The 18,601-nt window shown below is 54.6% G+C and overlaps 5 protein-coding genes across 5 annotated transcripts; 2 read left to right on the top strand and 3 right to left on the bottom strand.

Annotated features, from left to right (window-relative positions):
- Window positions 1-171: 171 nt before the first annotated feature.
- BX661DRAFT_139933 (peptidase family M41-domain-containing protein) lies at window positions 172-2,952 on the top strand (the record flags this gene model as incomplete). The annotated part of the gene is made up of 2 exons (XM_051532813.1): window positions 172-633; window positions 1,870-2,952. 2 exons carry the CDS (start codon window positions 172-174, stop codon window positions 2,950-2,952), a joined length of 1,545 nt encoding a protein of 514 aa, XP_051394560.1.
- Window positions 2,953-3,232: 280 nt separating this feature from the next.
- On the bottom strand, window positions 3,233-3,777 carry BX661DRAFT_195924 (ribosomal protein S14p/S29e-domain-containing protein; the record flags this gene model as incomplete). The annotated part of the gene is made up of 3 exons (XM_051538005.1): window positions 3,233-3,258; window positions 3,425-3,464; window positions 3,616-3,777. The coding sequence occupies 3 exons, from the start codon at window positions 3,775-3,777 to the stop codon at window positions 3,233-3,235; spliced, it is 228 nt and encodes a 75-aa protein (XP_051394559.1).
- Window positions 3,778-4,255: 478 nt separating this feature from the next.
- BX661DRAFT_140059 (P-loop containing nucleoside triphosphate hydrolase protein) lies at window positions 4,256-6,217 on the bottom strand (the record flags this gene model as incomplete). The annotated part of the gene is made up of 1 exon (XM_051532820.1): window positions 4,256-6,217. One exon carries the CDS (start codon window positions 6,215-6,217, stop codon window positions 4,256-4,258), a length of 1,962 nt encoding a protein of 653 aa, XP_051394558.1.
- Window positions 6,218-7,239: 1,022 nt separating this feature from the next.
- BX661DRAFT_176741 (uncharacterized protein) lies at window positions 7,240-8,004 on the bottom strand. The gene has a single exon (XM_051534437.1). The coding sequence runs from the start codon at window positions 7,758-7,760 to the stop codon at window positions 7,605-7,607; it is 156 nt and encodes a 51-aa protein (XP_051394557.1). The 5' UTR covers window positions 7,761-8,004; the 3' UTR covers window positions 7,240-7,604.
- Window positions 7,996-17,714, top strand: BX661DRAFT_176740 (uncharacterized protein). Its single transcript, XM_051534436.1, has 2 exons — window positions 7,996-8,293; window positions 8,800-17,714. The coding sequence occupies exons 1-2, from the start codon at window positions 8,093-8,095 to the stop codon at window positions 17,602-17,604; spliced, it is 9,006 nt and encodes a 3,001-aa protein (XP_051394556.1). The 5' UTR covers window positions 7,996-8,092; the 3' UTR covers window positions 17,605-17,714.
- Window positions 17,715-18,601: the final 887 nt, after the last annotated feature.

Below are 18,601 nucleotides of genomic sequence, written 5' to 3'. Positions count from 1 at the left end.
CTGCAAATGCTGGCCAAGTCCAATGGGTTTTCGGGTGCGTCTCAGGGCGCCAGCGGCATGAGCTGGCAGCAGGAGCACACAGAAAAGGCAGACAGTTATAAAAATAGCAGCAGCAAGGGCGATTTATTCTATGACGAGGATGCCGATACCTACGCCAACAGGGCGGGCCACATGTCGCAGGACGGCACCCCCGAGCAGCCGCTACATGTTGTCCTGCAAGAGAAGAGCGGGTCGGCGATCTGGGGCGGTGTCAAGTGGATAGTGAGCACGCTGCTATACGCCTTTTGCATTCTGACGCTGGTCAACTTGGCTCTCGAAAGCTCGGGGATAATGAAGGCCGCCAACAAGGCGAGCGAGTTTGTTCCAGAACCCATGACCACGCCCATGCGCTTCGCCGACGTGCAGGGCTGCGAGGAGGCTAAGGGCGAGCTTGAAGAGCTGGTGCAGTTCCTTAAGAACCCCAAGCAATTTACGGATATCGGTGGCAGGCTCCCCAAGGGCGTCTTGCTCACGGGACCCCCAGGAACCGGAAAAACGCTGCTGGCGAGGGCCGTCGCCGGAGAGGCCGGCGTGCCCTTCTTCTTTATGAGCGGCAGTGAGTTCGACGAGATGTACGTGGGAGTCGGCGCCTCAGTTACTGGAGACACACTGGTGCTGGTCAGGGACGGTGCGGGCACGCGGCTGATGCCCATCGGCGAGTACATCGACACGTACTACCCTGGCGCCCAAGAGGGCTATGTCATTCCAGTTGGTGGCGTGCAGACGCTTGGATACGACGGCGGCGACCAGATGGACGGGTGTGCATGGAAGAAGATTCGCCAGGTCTACCGCCACAAGGTCGATGAGATTTATGAGATCAAGTACATGGGCGACACAGTCCGCACAACCGGCGACCACAGTGTGTTTATTCGCACTGCCGGCGGCATTCAAGCGGTTCAGGCCCGCGATCTCCGCGTAGGAGACAGCCTGGTTGATCTCCCATATAGGCTCGGCAGCTCCAAGCAGCACCCCAAGTCCCGCCAGGAGGAATCTGCTGCTGAGGGTTCAGTGCAGCAGCAACAGCAGAATGTCGGGCCACTGCCGATGTGGGATCCGGCCATGGTCAGCGACAACTATGAGCTCTGCCAGCAGGTGCGTGCAAATTGCTTCAGCCAAAATGTCCCCGAGGAAATTGACCTCACGCCGAAGCTCGTGTGGCTGCTTGGCATCTATGCTGCCAAGGGGCGCTGCAAGGGTGGCGCTATGACCGTGGCGTTTAAGGACACCGAGTCTGAGCTGATGCGCTCATTCTCGGTAGCCATGGCCAATGTGTTTTGTGCGGCTGGGACATCTGAGAGCGACAGCACACAGACAATACTCACTTACTCGCCACTGATCGCGCAGTTCTTTGTGCGGAACTGCGGCCAAGACTCAGCCGAGGACGGCAACCATATCCCCGAGTTTATGTGGGCTGCCCCTGCCGAGTACTATCGCGCCTACCTTGATGGGTATCTCCAGGGCAGCGGCGCTCAGCAGCATGGGTCTAGTACAGCAGCATGCGCAGTGACTTCTGCCGATTGTACCTTGCTACGCGAGATCGCGTGGATGACATCCATGCACCAGACAAAGGCCATATTGACTGCGCTTTCGCCCGAGAAGAGCACAGATGCGCCGGGTATGTGGAAGCTGGAGATCGGCGTGCCTGTCGCACATCGTGTGCACCACGAAGCGGGCGATGCCGACGAGTCGGATGCGCTGCTTCAGCACAAGAAGGCGATCATCGAGAGCATCGAGCGCGTGGACTTTAGCGGCTATGTGTACGATTTCTGTGGCTGCGACAACGAGGCCTTTTTTGGAGGCAATAACCCTGTTCTGCTTCACAACAGCAAGGTGCGCTCGCTGTTTGCAGCTGCGCGCAAGACGTCACCGAGCATAGTATTTATTGATGAGATTGACGCCATCGGGTCCAAGCGCAACCCGCGCGACCAGACGTACATGAAGCAGACGCTCAACCAGTTGCTGGTTGACCTTGACGGCTTTACGCAGTCCGAGGGTGTAATCTTTATGGCGGCGACTAACTTCCCCGAGGTGCTGGACCCTGCGCTTACGCGGCCTGGGCGCTTCGACCGGGTGGTGCAGGTGCCGCTGCCCGACGTGCGAGGCCGTGCCGCCATCCTCAAGGTCCACTCGAAGAAAATTCCTCTGGCAGACGATGTCGATCTCACCGTTGTCGCACGCGGCACGCCCGGGTTCTCTGGCGCTGAGCTGCAGAATTTGCTTAACATTGCGGCGATCGAGGCCACCAAGAATCGCGCGAAGAAGGTGACCAACAAGCACCTGGACTTTGCCAAGGACCGCATCATCATGGGCAGCGAGCGCAAGTCTGCGGTGATCACACCAGAGGCCAAGCTGGCGACGGCGTACCACGAGGGCGGCCACACCCTAGCCGCGATGTACACGCCTGGGGCAATGCCCCTGCACAAGGTGACGGTTATGCCCCGAGGACACGCGCTCGGTGTGACCGTGCAACTGCCGGACGCCGACAGAGAATCGATCAACAAATCCGAATACCTGGCCGAGATAGATGTCTGCATGGGCGGCCGCGTTGCCGAGGAGCTGGTTTTCGGAATCGACAAGGTCACGTCGGGATGTTCGAGCGATCTGGAGCGGGCAACGAGGGTGGCTACGGCTATGGTCACGCAGTTTGGCATGAGCGAAAAGATCGGCCTCGTGGCTTACAATGCAGAAGAGCGCGAGAAGCTGTCGGCCGAGGGCAAACGTGCGATCGAGGGAGAGGTCCGGGCTATGAACGAGGCGTCCAATGCGCGTGTGATGACTCTGCTGGCAAACCATCGCGAGGAGCTCGACCGTCTGGCGAATGCGCTAGTCGAGTACGAGACTCTTGACAAGAACGAGATAGAGCGTGCAGTCAAGGGCCTTCCGATCGAGCGCGAGCCCATTCCCACCGAGTAACTGAGCAAGCGAGTGAGCAAGCAAGCTAAAAGGAAGGAAGGGATCGCAACAAGGAAAAGGCCAAATACACTTGAACTTATGCTTTCATTTCATTGTTTCGTTGCATTGTTTGATAACCTTTTTTATAATTACACAGCTTTTTTTTACAGCTTACATACATTTATAATTTTGGGCATGTCAATTAGATAATGTTATTTTTTTATTAGTTCTAAACGCTATAAAACGCTCCAAACAAGAGGACAAGGCCAATGTAAAGGGTCGGCATTCTCCACAAAAAAATTTAGCCGTGTGCCCAGAGATCGAAACCTCTGAACACGCGAGTGCCATCCAGTCTTTAGCGGGTCTATAATAAAACAGCATGAGAAAAAAGCAACAGCAATAAAAGAGTTAGTACAAAAAGGTCGTTGAAATAATTGGGGGCTAGATATGCGCAACATATATGTAGCCTAAAAAATTAAAACTATATTTACACCCGATATGGCAACGCGGTTGACAGGGGCACTGAGCACAGACTGCCTCATTCCTGCTCGGAAAATGGAGGGATAACCAGCCTGCTCGACCAAACCCCTTTTTAAAATGTCAACCAATTTTATACGGTCGATTTCCCCACTCTCGAAAATAAAATTCGAAAAGCAAAGGAATATGTATGAAATGATGGTCTACCTTAGTGAAACCGATATCGGCGGCGTACTCGCGGAAGCACTGACGGCAGAGGTCAAGGCCGTACTTGCGAATCAGACCAGCCTGGTGAGCGCAGACACGGCACTGACGGCTACCCTTTCCATAGCGGCGGGGGCGAGAGAACCAGACGTTTCCGTGAGACATGGTGTTTAAATTTGATTTGCGTTCCGGATTTGAAAAGTTGCGATTTAAGCAAAAAGGAGCAAGATAGTGGAAAAGAAAGATCTTTAGCGTGGCTATTGCAGCAAGCAGTTCATTTTTGCCCTTCGCCTTGAGCAGCTCGAGCATTTTTTTCATAGTATCAGGCAGTTTTTTTCAACCTTTGTCTCGCTCAATACAGCGCCATTTAGGTCTTCAAGGGTTTTGACAGCCATCCAGCAGCAAAGCAGTTTTAAGTTGGCCAATAAAGCGGGAGTGCCAGGGCTAAAATAAAACAAATATACACGTGATACAACTGTAGGGGGTTGATCTTGTATTTGGCTGATTTAATATTACTGATCGGTCACAGATAATCGCCAGCGCCGGTCACTTTCTTTGCATGTGCATTGTCCCTTTTCATACACTTTTTTCTTCAGAATTTGGCCTTTCCGAGTTGCTTTTTTTGAATTCAATAAACTGGAAATCACATGCTGATAAACCTTTCAATGTACTCGTCCATCCCCTCCTCCAGAATCGCCAGCTTGCCGTTCTGCAGGGAGTAGATGTCATCGGCGGTCTCGCGCACAAAGTGGCGGTCGTGCGACACCAGGATCACTGTGCCTTCGTACTCGTTGATGGCGGCGATGAGGCCCTGGACGGCGTACATGTCAAGGTGGTTTGTGACCTCGTCAAGCAAAAGCAGGTGCGGATTGGAGAATAGCATTATTGCCATGGCCATGCGCGCGCGCTGGCCACCGCTGAGAGTGTGGACCGGGCGCGTAGCCAGGGCGCCACTCAACTCAAAGGAGCCCAGCCACTTTCTGATCTCACCCTCTTTTGTGCCTGGATAGTTGCGCATGAGCATGGCAAGACCGGATTCTTGCACGCCCGAGAGCTCGTCGACAAAATGCTGGGTGTAATGGCCAATCCGCAGGCGGGCCTGCTGCTCGACGGCGCCCTTTGTTGGCACGAGCTCCCCCTTGATAATGTTGATCAGCGTCGACTTGCCACAGCCATTGAGGCCGAGCAGGGCAATGTGGTCGCCCATCATGATGCTCATGCTTATGTTGCTGAGCACAGCAATGGATCCCTGCTTGTCAGCGTTGGAATACCCAAAGCTGACGCCATTGAGCGACACCAGGGGACCCGAGTGGCGCATGGCTTCTGGTTGTGGAATAGAAAAATCGACGTCCTTCTCCGCGCGCTCCAGCTTGAGCTCGGGACGCAAAGTGTCATGGAAGCCTGCCCAGTACGAAAGTTTGAAGCGCTTCCCGTCTTCTGTCTTGTCTATGCCCGCCATGCGGTCGAGCTTCTTCTTGCGCGACGCCATCTGGCCCAGAACCTTGGAGTCGTTGGTCGAGCGAGCGTGCTTCATAAAGTTGTCGATCGACTTTTTAACGTGCTCGCGGCGGCGCTCAAGCGACGCGTACTGGCGCTCCTTTTTTTTGCGCAGCTCATCCTCGGTCTGCTCGTAGTCCTCGTAATTACCGGGATGGTATGTGAGGCTCTTATCATTGAGCCTAATGATCTCCTGCGAAATGGCGTTGAGAAAGTCGCGGTCGTGGGAGACGCACACAATGGTGACTCCCTCAAGCGCGACCAGATAGTCCTGCAGCCAGGCAATGGCCGCCAGATCCAGGTGGTTGGTGCACTCGTCGAGCAACAGAATATCGGGCTGGACAAACATTGCCTTGGCAAGCGCGACGCGCATGCGCCAGCCGCCAGACAGGAGGCTCACGGGCTGGTCTTGCTGCTTCTCAGAGATGTTCAGGCCCCTAAGGATCCCACGGGCACGAGCCTCGGCGGCATGAGCATCCATCGCATCTAGCTCGGCGTACAGCAAGGCGAGAACTTTGGCAGCAACATAGCCGTCGGAATTGCTGTCGCCGTAGAGTTCGGCTTTGATGCTCTCCGCCATCGTCTGCTCGGCCTTGAGTGCCGCTGCTCGTGCGGTCTTGCCACGGCGCCCGCTGCGCAGCGTGGCGGTCTTTTGCGCCAGGTGGATTTGCTCGCCAGAAACTCGCGCAATGTACACGCCCAGCGCGTGCCGCAGCTCGTCGGGCGACTGAAGCGCCCGCTCAATGGAAGCAACGTCGTTCATGCGCTTCTGCCGCTCAGAGTCAGCGGCCATCACGGCATCAATGACGTTGATGTCTGTCTCAAGCACATCCAGCTGCTGGATGTAGAGCGTGCGGATGTTTTCGGGGAACCCGACCAATGTTTTGTCCCCGATGACTGACAGCAGAGTCGATTTTCCAACACCGTTGCGGCCGACCATTCCGTAGTGACAGCCGGCCTTGAGCCACAGGCGGGAGTCAACGAGTAGCTCGCTGTCTCCGATCGTCACATTCACCGCCTTGAGATCCACGTCCTTGGAAAGCGTAGTGACTGTTTCCGAGTGGAAGCGGGACTGCTGTGAATATGCTTGGACCGGCGGAAGCTGCATTTGTGCCGCCTTGGGCTTGGTCGATGCTGATTTCGATGTCGAAGCTGGTACCAACACTGATGCCTTGGTTGTGGCTGCTACTTCTAATTTGGTTGCAAATGTGGGCTCTGGCCTGGGCGTGAGACCTGCGCTCTTCGTAGCCAGTGGCTGCAGCAGTTTGGCAGCAGGTTGCGGCTCCTCTTTGCTTGTCGGGGCGATGCTAAGGCCAGCAAACATCGCGTCGAGCTCGCTCTCTGACATGCCCGCGTCCATGAAAAATGGCTCAGCCGCCTCGCGCAGCACAGCCGGGTCGGACTCGTCGGCAATCATGCTACCCAGATAGTCTAATGTATCCTGATCCAGGGCGTTCTTCACCGAGTCCGGGGCAGCAGCCAAAAGTGCGTCAATCGACACCATATAAAGTTTATTAAAAATAGAGTAATATGAGGGTAAACTTTGCGATAACTGAAATGTTGAAAGAGAAAATATGTTTGCCAAGAGTGCGCTTCAGCGATTTATTTTATGTTGCACCGGTGAAGATATGGCTGCAATATCTTAGAGTGTGATGCTGCGGCAACGGAAACCGCAGCAAGTCATCAGCGCCTCGCGCATGCTCCAACTCTAATAACACATTTCTATTTTCAGCCGCCACTGTCGAAATATATAGAGGCAATGCTCTATATCGCTCAATATACGAACAATCCCAGGGGCTTACCCCGATTTGGTCGAATAATCGTATATCGTCACCACTCCAACGTTGTAGCTTTTGTGGCCCTGCGCACACTCCAGAAACACCCTCTGATGTCATTGGGGTTTTTTATTTCGCTAGACTAAGAGAATGTTTACGTTTACTTCACAGCCAATCATCGGCACTTGCAATTCGCTGGCGCTGATGCTTGCACTATACGTATGGTGTATGCGGCTTTGAGCTGGGGCTTTTCTCTCTCTCACTGTCAGTGTCATTGTCGGAGCAGATATAAAATCAATTAAATTTACAGACTCAGCTGGTCAGAAAAGAAGACCCAACTTTCGTATGATTTGGTTATCTCTCATGGCATTCCTTAAAAACAGTGTATGGAGCTTTCAAACTCCTTGCCCCTTGCTTTTTTTCCCAAGCAGCTCGATTAATTTACAATTTACTATTTTTTCGTTTACTGTCGCTTAGCTGCACTTTGTTTACTTCTCCGATATTACATCACAGCTGTCCGGCGCTACTCAGCCCACATCTTGGTGGTCTCCACTCTAAAATCTAACTAGTTTGCCAGCCAACATCCTCCCACCCGTCCTCTTTGTTTGCCGTCTGTGCGGATAGAGTGAGGAACATCACTGCCCACAAAGACAGAAATTCGAGGGCACAGCTTTCCTTTGCGCGCTTCGATTATTGTGTCTCAAGTGTGCAGACCTGCACCTATTTCTCTCGGGATTTTCGCCGCTTCCAAGTTCGTTGACTTGAGGGATAAAAAAATCTAAATAAGGGGGGACGCAACCCACCAACTACCGCAACAATAACATTAGCAAAGCAAGCCCAGGATAACCACATAACAAAAGGCAGCAACGGTCTCATTGCTGTTTGTTCTACTTCCCTTTTTCCTGTCCAACTGCTCCCCTTTTTGTTGTCCTTTGCCGACAGTTTATTATCATTATTTTTTTTTACACATCTCTCCTCCACACACACTCACTCACTCCACTAAACTACACTACACCACATCCATCTGCTCAATCACCCCACTAGCAGGACTAGTTTGTACTTTCAGAATACAGTGCTGCACCCACAGAAGCACACACACACATACACATACACATACACATACACACACACTGCGCGTGCGTCTTCTCACCAGCCGCCACCGCAGCATATAGACCAGTAGTAAGCAATAGCATCTTTGGCCTACCAAAATGGCATTCGGTCAGTACCAAATCCAAAACCAGAACCAACAACAACAGAACTCGCGCAAGATGCGGCGGTCCACTCTCATATCGGACGAAGAATTCGACAGCTCGGAAGGCGAGGATGTCCCCGAGTCTGTGGTCGGTCCAATTGAAATCCCCAAAGCGCCCTCACATCCGGAATCATCATCCCGGCATGGATCCACACCAGTAAGTTACAAGCGTTGTTTATTCCAAAACCAAATTGTTGAAGCGTGTCATGTTTCTGGATTGTCTTTTATTTATATTTATGTGGTGGTCTGTGGCTCTTGCGGTTTTTTCGCGCAAAATTTACGAGCAAAGGAGGGGTGTGTGTGGACGAGCGCGCATTGCGCTGTCGCTTTGCTCGGCCATTGTTCCCGGCGGGCTGGAGTTGATGCCCTATTGTTACTTTCATCACTCATGGTTTGATAATTTCATTTTTGGACCTTAAGCCGGACCACAAAAGACGCCCCCATTTTTCTTTCTCCCCCTTTTCCCGCCAACCACGTTTCTATTTCGTTCACCATTATTGACTTTACCTTGCATAGGCCAAAACTCATTTTAAAAATCCACTGTTGAACCTCAACACCTCAGCAACACGCATTTTTACTCATAAACACACACACACTTATCACACACACTTCCATACTCTCTCAACCCAATACAATCCTGCACACGCACACGCGCTTGTATAGGGAATGAAAGCGCCTTCTCACATTGACTTTTCTACAGGGTCGCACTCGCCGCGCCACTCTTTTGGCGGCGGCTCGGCACCGCAACAGAACCACATGCAGCAGCGCCTTGGGCAGCAGGGCCAGGCCTCCCTAGGCGACTCCAGGTGGCCGCCACAGCTATACCGGCAGTGGTTCGGAGCAATTGCCGAGGGACGCTCCATCCAGGTACACTCAATTCTGGCGGACCACCCTAACGTCCTGGATATGCGGCGAAAGGAGCCGACCCCGTTCCACATGGCACTGACACATATTGCCAGCGAGTGGCTAGGAAATGACACCACGGGGATGGACGGCCTCCAGGTTGCCATCATGGGATACAAGAACGCATATGCCAACTGGCGGCTGGGTAACGGCGCGCAGAGCGAGCAAATGGCAGGCATGTCTGCCGATCAGATGAAGGAGCACGTGGCAGTGAGGGAGGTTATCCTTGGGGCGCTCATTGATGCCATTTCGCCCGAACAGCTCGACTCGCATTTTTTTGGCCGCCAGCAGAACACCACTTTGCACCTGGCGTCGTTCTACAACGACGCCAACTTGGTCGAGCGGCTATTGCGGCAGGGAGCGGCCGTGGACATTTCCAACCGCATGGGCTTCTTACCCTCTGGGATTACTAACGACAAGCCCACTTTGCAGTGGCTGGCTATGTACCAAGGCCAGGTGCGCGGCACACGGTACCAGACCCAGCCATCACCGCCTCAGGAACACATGGAGCAGCAGCAATTTTACGGGACGGACACTGACGACGCGTATGGCCAGTATGACGACGCGCCCGGCAGCGACGGCGGCATTTTTCCAGTCTCTCAGCAGCAGCAGCAGAATTATGGACATGACCAAGTCTCGCAGATCAGTCTTATCGAGTCGGAGCTTCAGCTCGAAAACATTAGCCCCACCGACGACAGCGAACCATCAGAGTCTCCCTACATCAATAAGTTTGGTAATCGCTCCCCCAAGGACCTGTATCCGGCAATGGACGGCTCGATAGACTACAGCGACCACGACAGCGTGAGCGACGAGCAGAGCAACGATGGCCATGATGACGATCATGCCGACAATGTCTCAGTGGCCTCGTCCAACGACCGGCACAGCCTGGGACTAGGCGGCAATAAAATTGGCTTGGCCAAGAGCCCACATGAGCCCGTCCCCCTTCGCCAGCGAGTGCTCGACAGCCAGCTGGCACGCAAGGATGACGCTCGCAGCGCGACGGCAAGTATAGGCAGCGACACGGCCCACAATAGCTCCCACTCGCCATCAGTTTCGCCGAGCGTCATGTCCTACCACACGGCCCCTGGTGGCATGAGCGACGACGGGAGTGGAGAACAGGATTTTGAGGGTGCCGACGGCTACCGAGGTAACAGTGCGACCATCCGCATGAAGGTCGACCCGAATACCATCAACGACAACGACATTGACGACATTTTCAGCGACACGGACGACATTGTTCAGATGGAACCGTCGTATTGCGACAATGCCGCTGGCCTATCGGACTCGCACAACTGGCCTGCGTCACCCCGGCAGTCCAACTCGTTGGGCAAGCACACTTCGCTGACCTCATCAATGTCATCCTCAGGATTGATAACCATGCAGTCGCTTAACAAGGCCACACCACGGGCTTCCCTGAACGGCAATAATTCACCTGTGAGCACCATGATATCGGCGTTTCCGGTGGTCCTTCAGGATACATCAATGCAGCATCTGATTCGCGAATCTAACACTAAGCAGCATTCGGCTGTCGAGCAATTGAAGCAAAGCGAGTCTGCGGGCAAAGACTCGTCACAACCGCCGCGGCCCGCCAGCCCATTCCTATTACGCGACTCGCTATACGAGATGATAATGGGGCGGTCCTCCAGCAGGACCAGTTTGACGAGCGGCTGCTCTGCCAATAGCACTAGTATGTCGAGCAGCTCAACAATCGGCCTGTCTCGCGAACACCCGACCTTGCTCGGGCTGCAGCCCACCTCGCCGACTTCACCGACCTCAATGAACTCTCAGCTCAGCCCTGAGAGCACGACCTTTGAAGCATACTCCACGTCGCCGCCGCAGCCTTCCGAGTTTATGGCCAGCAGAGAGGTATTTTTGGAGGCTGCAGCTAGGCCGAGGACTCCATTGGAATCGTCTGCTGTCGCGGAGGACAGCGCTACCACCCTCACGGAGCCTTTGTTGGGCGGTTTGTCTCCAGTTCCGACGACGGGAGCCAGCCATTACCAAAGCTTCCAGACCACCGAGTCTGAGCTGGATTTGGTCTCAGACTCAAACTCGGACTCGGACTCGGACTCAGAAGCGGAGCCGGTCTTAGCTATGGATGATGCTGCCAGCAACTTTTTTGACACCCGCGCGTCGTCGCCAGTGCCACACCCGCGCCCAAGTGCATCTTCTCTGTTTTCGTTTATGCAGGATTCAGAGCTCGTTCCCGCCGAGAAAACACGCATATACAATCCTGAGCCTGTGCCAGAGACAAATGAGGACGAGGAAGAAGAGCAGGCGGAACAGGTATCTGCGAGTGCTGGCTATGAAGATTTCCCGCCGTTGGCCGACGCAGTTCTCAAGCCCGGAAGGATTGGAAGGCGCCAGGGCCGTGCAACAGTGGAAATGCTTCAGGATGACGACGTTTCCGGGTTCAGCTCTGAGCCCCAGTTTAGCTTTATACTGCCAAAGCTCAGCACAGAGAGCCTGTCAGACATGCATGCGACGCGGAAAGCTGCCAGCGAGGCTGAGGGTGAGGCCGAAGCATATTCGCCATTGCCAGGGATCCAAGAGCTGCCGAGCCTTCCGGACAATGTCCCGCTAACTCGCGACAAGCGCGACCAGTATCTGCAGACGCTGATCAACCGCAGTACAATGCGAGGAACAGGCTCAAGTGGGAAGCCTAAGGGCAAGCGGCCTGCACACGCAGCGATTACGCATGCGATGCGCGCAGCCTCTCCAGCACCGACCTTTGGCAGTGCAACCAATATGAGCAGTTTCGACGATGCTGACGATGCCGATGCTGAGGTCGATCATTTTGGTATGACCAGTGGGCGCGACAGCAGACATTCCTCGATGCGCAGCGACGGGCCCATTGATGCGCTGCATCTGCGGCCGACATCGCCTTATAACACGCGCGAGGCGCTGGCGGTCAGCGGCGCGTCAATCAACGGGCGCATCCGCTCGAACACCATGGGCAACCTGGGCACCCCTGCATTGTTGGCCAAGTCCATTACGCAGGCGCGTAAGGTTTCACCGTCCTTGACCACGCTGAAGAACCGCAGTCTCGTGTCCAATTCCACTGCCAAGCTGACCTCGCCTTCTGTGCTTGAGCCAACTTTGGTTGAGGCAAGCCCTATGCGCATGGCGACATTGAGCAATTTCGAGAAAAATCGGAGCCGTGCTATGAGCTCGCCCATGGAGCCTCGGCCGCAGTCGGCGCTCTCTTTGGCAGGCAACTCGGCGCGCATCGGTCGGGTCGCAGCGCTGTCGCAGAACTTTGAGCGCCAAAAGGCCGCTTTGGATCTGCCGCCCATGATTTCCATTCCCGGGCGAGCCAGCACGGGCACCAAGTCTGCTAAGAATGCAGCCGATAGGCTTGCGCTTGGTGCGATGTCGGCACCGCTTGGCGGCAAGAGAATGGACTTTGGCAAGCCGACCGCTCGGTCCAACAGCATTTCGAGCTCGCATGACACTGGTGCTCATGGCCAGGTCACAACTGCCGAATCATCGCAGGCAGCAAACAACGGCGAGAATCAGCATGAGCATGAACCACCATCGTCTCCATCTGATATCGGTGCTCCCCCTGGCGGCCTTGGCGGCGGCAGGGACAATGGCGGGGAGAGCGGCAGTGGCGAGTCAAGTTCAAACAACAGCGTGTCCGTCCTGGAGCCGATCAGCACCGATAGCAATGGCAGCAATACGAGCCATAGCAGCAGCGCCAGCAACACCCGCGGACTTGCGGCCAGCGCAGATCAGCACAGCGCCGACTTTGGCCCTGCGCTATTTGACTCGAGTGAGTTGGGCGGGCAGTTGGGCTCGTCGATATTCTCATCGGTCGATTTGCCAGTAACCGGAAGCCGGGACAGTCTGCCACAGTTTGAGTCCTCTTCTGTCATGAATGCATCGGCGTCCTCTGGTTTGCATGCGCCTGTGTCTTTGCGGCGTGATTCTGACGGCAGCCACTCGAACCGAGCCAAGGAGCTTGCCGACCGCCGGAAGAGTGGCACCCTCGCGCGCATTTCCAACCGCGGCCTGGTGAAGAACCGCAAGGCCCTTCTTGACTCTAGCGAGTCCAGTATGGCGCGCTCAACGTCGCCGTCAAAGTCATCGGTGTCCTCTTTGTCTTCAAAGAGCAAGCACAACCGTGTTCATTTTTTTGAGCCGGAAAAGAAGGCTGTTGACGCCAGCAGCCACCGCTCTCATGAAGTACTCAGCCAGTCGGTTTTGGACACCGCTGGACCCGCGACCAGCTCTTTTTTTGGCCAACAGGGTGAAGGGCGCAGCCCTCGAGGTATTGCAGCCGTAGACGACAGCATGTTGCTCTCTCTTGGCGACGCAGCAATGCATCTTGAGGAGTCGCAGCAGGCAGTTGTGTCTGCCCTTCACCCTGGTAGCCAGCTTCGAAACGCGTCATTTGTCGTTGATAGCAGTATTGGCCGTTCTGGTATCAATGCTGACGAGCTGCTGGCGCTCTCGTTGTCTGCGAATCATCGCGAGCTGGTGTTCAGAGATGTTGCAGGCGCCATCATGTCTCGTGGCAGCAGCAGTGGTGGCAAATCCAAGGCGGGAAGCAGTTCGGGCGAAGACTCGTTCCACATTTTGTCCTCCACTGATTCTGCGGGCACTCCCGGGTCAACGCCATTGGATAGTGTGCTGGAGAACACCAGCGTAGGGCTTTTGGCACAGTACGCCAGCAACCAGAAGCGCATTGACAGGGAGTACGCGTTTTCCAGCTACGAGCCGCTGTCCACCGCGTCTGATGGTGGGCCGGAATCGTGCGCCATGGGCGAGTCTTCGCGTCGGGCAAACGTCGGTTCTAGCCAGGGTCCTGAGGGATCTGACAATGTCGCGGGGCAGCTTGATACAATGATGCCTGTGCGCCCCCACTACGACTCGCGCGTGCTGTTTGGCCTGTCCACGGTGGATGAGGAAGATGAAAGCAGCCGTAACCAGAGCGTGGCAGATAGCGAGGCGTTAGCACAGAGGGGGTCTATGACTGGTATTAAGACCACGATGTCTGCCGCGAACGTAACCGCTGCGGCTTTAGCATTCAGCCAGGCAACGTCATCAGCGTCGGCCAGTGCGTCGTCACCCAACACTCGGCCGGTGGTTGAGATGCAGGAGCGCCGCCATCCCAATGCGTCCGTGGGCGGATTGCGCTCAACTCTTGCGCGGGAGCAGCACCTGCGGCAGTCCTTGACGTCGGTGTACCAGGGGCTAGGTCCGATGGGCATTCCCGAGATCATCGATGCCAGCACCGGACTGCCGGTTCCGGAAAGCCCTGTGCGGGATGAGTTTGATCTCTCTTTGACGGGCGCCGGCTTAGCTGCATTGATGGCCGACGATGACACCCATTCTCGCGCGCCGTCATATGGCTCGCACTCCTTTGATGCGAACCTGGTGTTTGGGTACACGTCTGAGGAGAACAACAGTACGCTGGGAAGCCGCAGCAGCTTTGGGCGCAGCGAGTTCAACAACACAAGCGGCCCCGGCTCATCGGCAAGTCGCGTGCTCTACATGCACCCAATCGACCAGCCGCCGAGCGATTTTGACGGGTATAACGGGGACAGCGAGACCAGGGCAGTGGATTGGGACTCACCCGCAACCTCAGGTAGCCGTGCTGGCGGCGAGGATATGCTCAGCAGCGCCATATTTTTGGACATGGGCAAAGCGCCGATGCGTAAGCTTACCGAGATGCAGCAGGTGCGACCGGCGTCCGTTGCGCAGACTCCTGAGCACATCACTACTATTGAAGAGCTCGAAGAGGATCTGTCTCCGGATGAGGAGCCGATTCCCGCAGCGTATTTCCTAGAGTCGCAAGATTTTGATGGCTACGTGACGTTGGGAAACCAGATGCTAGAGGAGCGTGAGGAGAGGCGCATTGAGCGGCGCATGAAGAGGGAGGCTGCCAAGAAGGGGCTTCCGCCACCGTTGCCAGAGGAGTCCCCCAGGGTTATGTCACCATTGTGGTTTGTTGACAACAGCTACGTTGACCCACTGCCGCCGCCGTTGATGGAGATGATGCTCAATGAACGCAACCAGATCATGCCGGAGAACACGATTGACGACCGCGTCAACGTGCAGCCGGGTAAGAAGCGAATTCTGGAGTCTGGGTCTATCTCGACGCTGCGTCTGCGTCAGGAGCTCGATGAGTTTATGAATGAGGACGAGCATGCTGGCACTGGCGGCGTCATCCCAGAGTCTGTTAGTCGAGGCACGATCAAACCCCTGGTCAAGCGCCAGCGTGTCAACAACATCTCGACAATGTTTGATCCGCCCTCGTCGGCAGCAGATGATTTGGCGCCAGTGAAAGAAGTGGCAGCGGAAGCCGGCGGCAAAGCGTATGGCACGCGCAAGTCTTTCCTGGACAGCGTTGAGATTCCCGTATCCGATATCGAGAGCGCCGGCTCTAGCGACGCCAGCCTGGTGCGCTGGGACAGCCTTCGGAACCTAGCAAATGAGGACGAAGCATTTGCGCCAATAATCTCGCAAGAGTTCCAGGTTCCTGGGCACAGATTCTACCGTGGGCCGGCTGCTAAGCAGCCCGGCACTAAGGCCGCGCAGTCCCAGCAGCCGCAGCAGTTACCTCGTAAGCGGCTTGTTCTGCGTTCAAAGGCAAAGACATTTTCCGAGCGTGTTATAGATGAGGTCAACGAACTCGATGTACAGATTAAAACAGACAACTACGGCACAATCAGCACGCACGAGGCGGGGCAGTTCGCCTACGAGCCACCAGCCGGCACTGTGCGTCCATCGGTGATTCCGCAGTATGTGTCGCAGCTCAACGGCGTGCCCGCCGGACCGTTCTTTATGCCACCCAAGGCATCAGCAAAGTCGGGGTATCTGTACATGCGCATTCTTGGCATTGAACAGATTGAGGACAAGACGGACACGGTGTACTTTGTCATTCGCAATGGCATCGACACGCTGTCGACGCTACCCGTTACTGTGGGTGGTAAAAACGGCACAACAATCAACCAGGAGTTCCGCATCTTGACCGATCCCAGTATCTCCATCACAATGTGGATGCGCTTCCGCAGCGATGCTATCATCTACAAGGGCGGAGGCAATATGGCCGGCAGCCGCCTGGGTGATGGCGGTTGTTTGCCACCGTTGCTGCGCAAGCTGATTCGTCGCAATACGCGGTCGCGCAACAATAGCCGTTGGAACTGTGCGAGCTCGAATGACAGCGTGTTTGACTTTGACGAGCGACAGACCAAGTTTGCGCCTGGCGCCAGACGCGATGGCAGGGCGCCCCAGGCACCCGGCTTTTTGAGCCAGCAGCAACACCAGGGAGTGCAGGGTGGTGAGTATCCTGAGCGCAACTCGAGCGTGTTTGCGAGCCAGACTCGGCCAGGCCAGCCCGGCGAGCCCAACGTCGACGGAGGCAACGATCAACAAATCCTGGAAGGATACAACGACCCGCGATCCTTGAACGCAACTCAGGCGCCGTCGAGCATTTTTTACGAACCCGGGACCGAGCGCATGGACCATTTGTCCTCAAACAAGGGTCTGGCCCAGGCGAGGTTCAAAGAGGAGACGCGTGGTGTTGCTGTTGTGCATGTGGGCGAGATGATCGAGGAGGTGTTTTTGCGCGGGCTTGTGGACTCGTGGGACGTCGAGAACGTGTGGGATAGCTGCAAGGGTGCGCGTCTGCAGCTCCAGCTGTTCTATATTCCCGAATGCCCGCTGTTCCGCGAAGAGGAGCTGCCCAAAACACTGTCCGAGTGCGAGATGGCCATGGAGGTGTGCAAGTTCCACAACCGCACACTGAACTCGGGCTACATGAGCCAGCGTGGCGGCGACACGCGCTTCTGGCGCCGGCGCTATTTCCGTCTCATTGGCGGCTTTTTGTTTGCCTACCATGAGGACACGAAGGAGCCGCGCTGCTTTGTCGACCTCAACGACGCCACTCGTGTTGTTGACCACCATGCTGACAAGGCTCGTCGCGGTATGCCCACTAGTCCCATGGCAAGCAGGCTTGGTAACGCTGACTTGGTGCTTTCGCCGCAGATGCGTCGCCGCCAGACGCACAAGCGCAACAACTCTGACCACACCTCTCGCGACGGTGGGATTGCTGCTGCTACAGCCGCCAGGGGCTCTGCCGAGCGGAGCGGCTCGCGGCACTATTCCTCAGGCCTCGGCTATGCGTCGGACTCGGAGCCTGCCGACACGGTGGACATTGCTGATCCGGCGCTGCAGCAGTCGACTATGAGGCGGCGCCGGAACCAGCCGCCATTGAGGGGCGCTGCGGATTCGAGGAACTTTAGCGTCAACTCGCGCGATAACCCGCTGGACAATGTTGTGCAGCACAGCTTTAGCATTGAGTTTAGAGAGGGTGGGGCTATTGAGTTTTACACAGAGTCCGAGAAGGAGAAGCGCGTGTGGGTGGAGATTATGAAGTGCGTTATCGGCAACATTCCGAAGATCCCGTCGTGGTTGATTAAGCTGCTGCACGCCGATGTGTCAGAGCGCATGGAGTCTGAGTCGGTGATGGCTTCGGAGGCCTCTGTGGCTACTAGTATCAGCACGCCCAGCTCCAAGTTCCAGGAGCTGACCCATCCGCACAATCTATACCAATAGTTTGCCCCATTTGTACGCCATTTTTTGCTTCCATTTTCCATTTTCTTTTTCGTTTTATGTTTTGATTTAGCGTCTTCATTTTTAATTATTTCCCCCTTTTTCATTATTCATTTTTCAAGTGTTTGTACGATTTGGAATGTTAGCTTTGCAGCAAAATTACCATGTCTGTTGGTCTGTTGACTGATAATTGGTGTTGGTGCTGATTTTCTTTTCTTTTAAGATGCTCTGTACTTCTCTGAGTGAAAAAACAGAGCTAGGTGGCCCATGCGAATTTCTTAGAGCGTGACCAGTGTTGATAAATGATTTTTTCCTAAAGATTATGTATTTTAATGCATTGGAGTTGTACAATTGCCATTAATTTACACATGTCAGCCGGCGGGTAAAAGTTGTTCCAACATAAATTAGCTTTATGAATATCTCGTGTTTTGGATAAAATAAATTATTTTTAAAGTCACAAGGAGATACGTTTCATGATGGAAAACATTTATCTTAAGGAAAAGGGGTCGTGGGTTTGTTTTGTAAACGAAGGGGATTTTTTTGGCACGGTCCAATTAAATGGCTGATTGTGACATGGGATCTCAGCACTGTGAAGAGCGGAGAATTTATTTTCTTGTTGGAATTTGACCAGCACGATAAAAATAATATATGAGATCAACAGCGACAAAGCAACTGCTTGTAACGCCGTGTCAAATGTTTGTAAAAAATACCTTATGTGAAGGTCTGTGCCGACACGGCAACGTTAAGTTTTTTTGGGTTGCTCTTTCTGGCAGCAGCTGACCAGCGGCCAATTTTTTTATGGATACGAAAGCTCAAAAAAATGTTTTGGACAAATGATGTGACAATTTATGTCTTTGTACGCAGTTATGTGTTTTCAATTGTTGCTCTTGTTTTGGTTTTATGGCCTGTGGCTGTGTTTTAATTAACCCTATATAATTATTTGAAAATAATCCACACATTGAAGCGATACTGTGCGCTGAGGAATATCTAAAAAAATAGA

The sequence above is a fragment of the Kickxella alabastrina genome (assembly GCF_025024165.1).
Source record: "Kickxella alabastrina strain RSA 675 chromosome Unknown BX661scaffold_2, whole genome shotgun sequence".
NCBI lineage: Eukaryota > Fungi > Kickxellomycota > Kickxellomycetes > Kickxellales > Kickxellaceae > Kickxella > Kickxella alabastrina.
The sequence above is the reverse complement of the archived record's forward strand: the minus strand, read 5'-3'. Positions and strand labels throughout refer to the sequence as shown.

What these genes read in the sequence shown, in the direction of transcription:
- BX661DRAFT_176740 (XM_051534436.1), top strand. Translation starts at nt 8,093, where the DNA reads ATGGCATTCGGTCAGTACCAAATCCAAAACCAGAACCAACAACAACAG. An exon ending in CCCGGCATGGATCCACACCA is followed by an intron (nt 8,294 to 8,799) that starts GTAAGTTACAAG and finishes GCGCTTGTATAG; the next exon opens with GGAATGAAAGCGCCTTCTCA.
- BX661DRAFT_176741 (XM_051534437.1), bottom strand. Translation starts at nt 7,760, where the DNA reads ATGAGACCGTTGCTGCCTTTTGTTATGTGGTTATCCTGGGCTTGCTTT.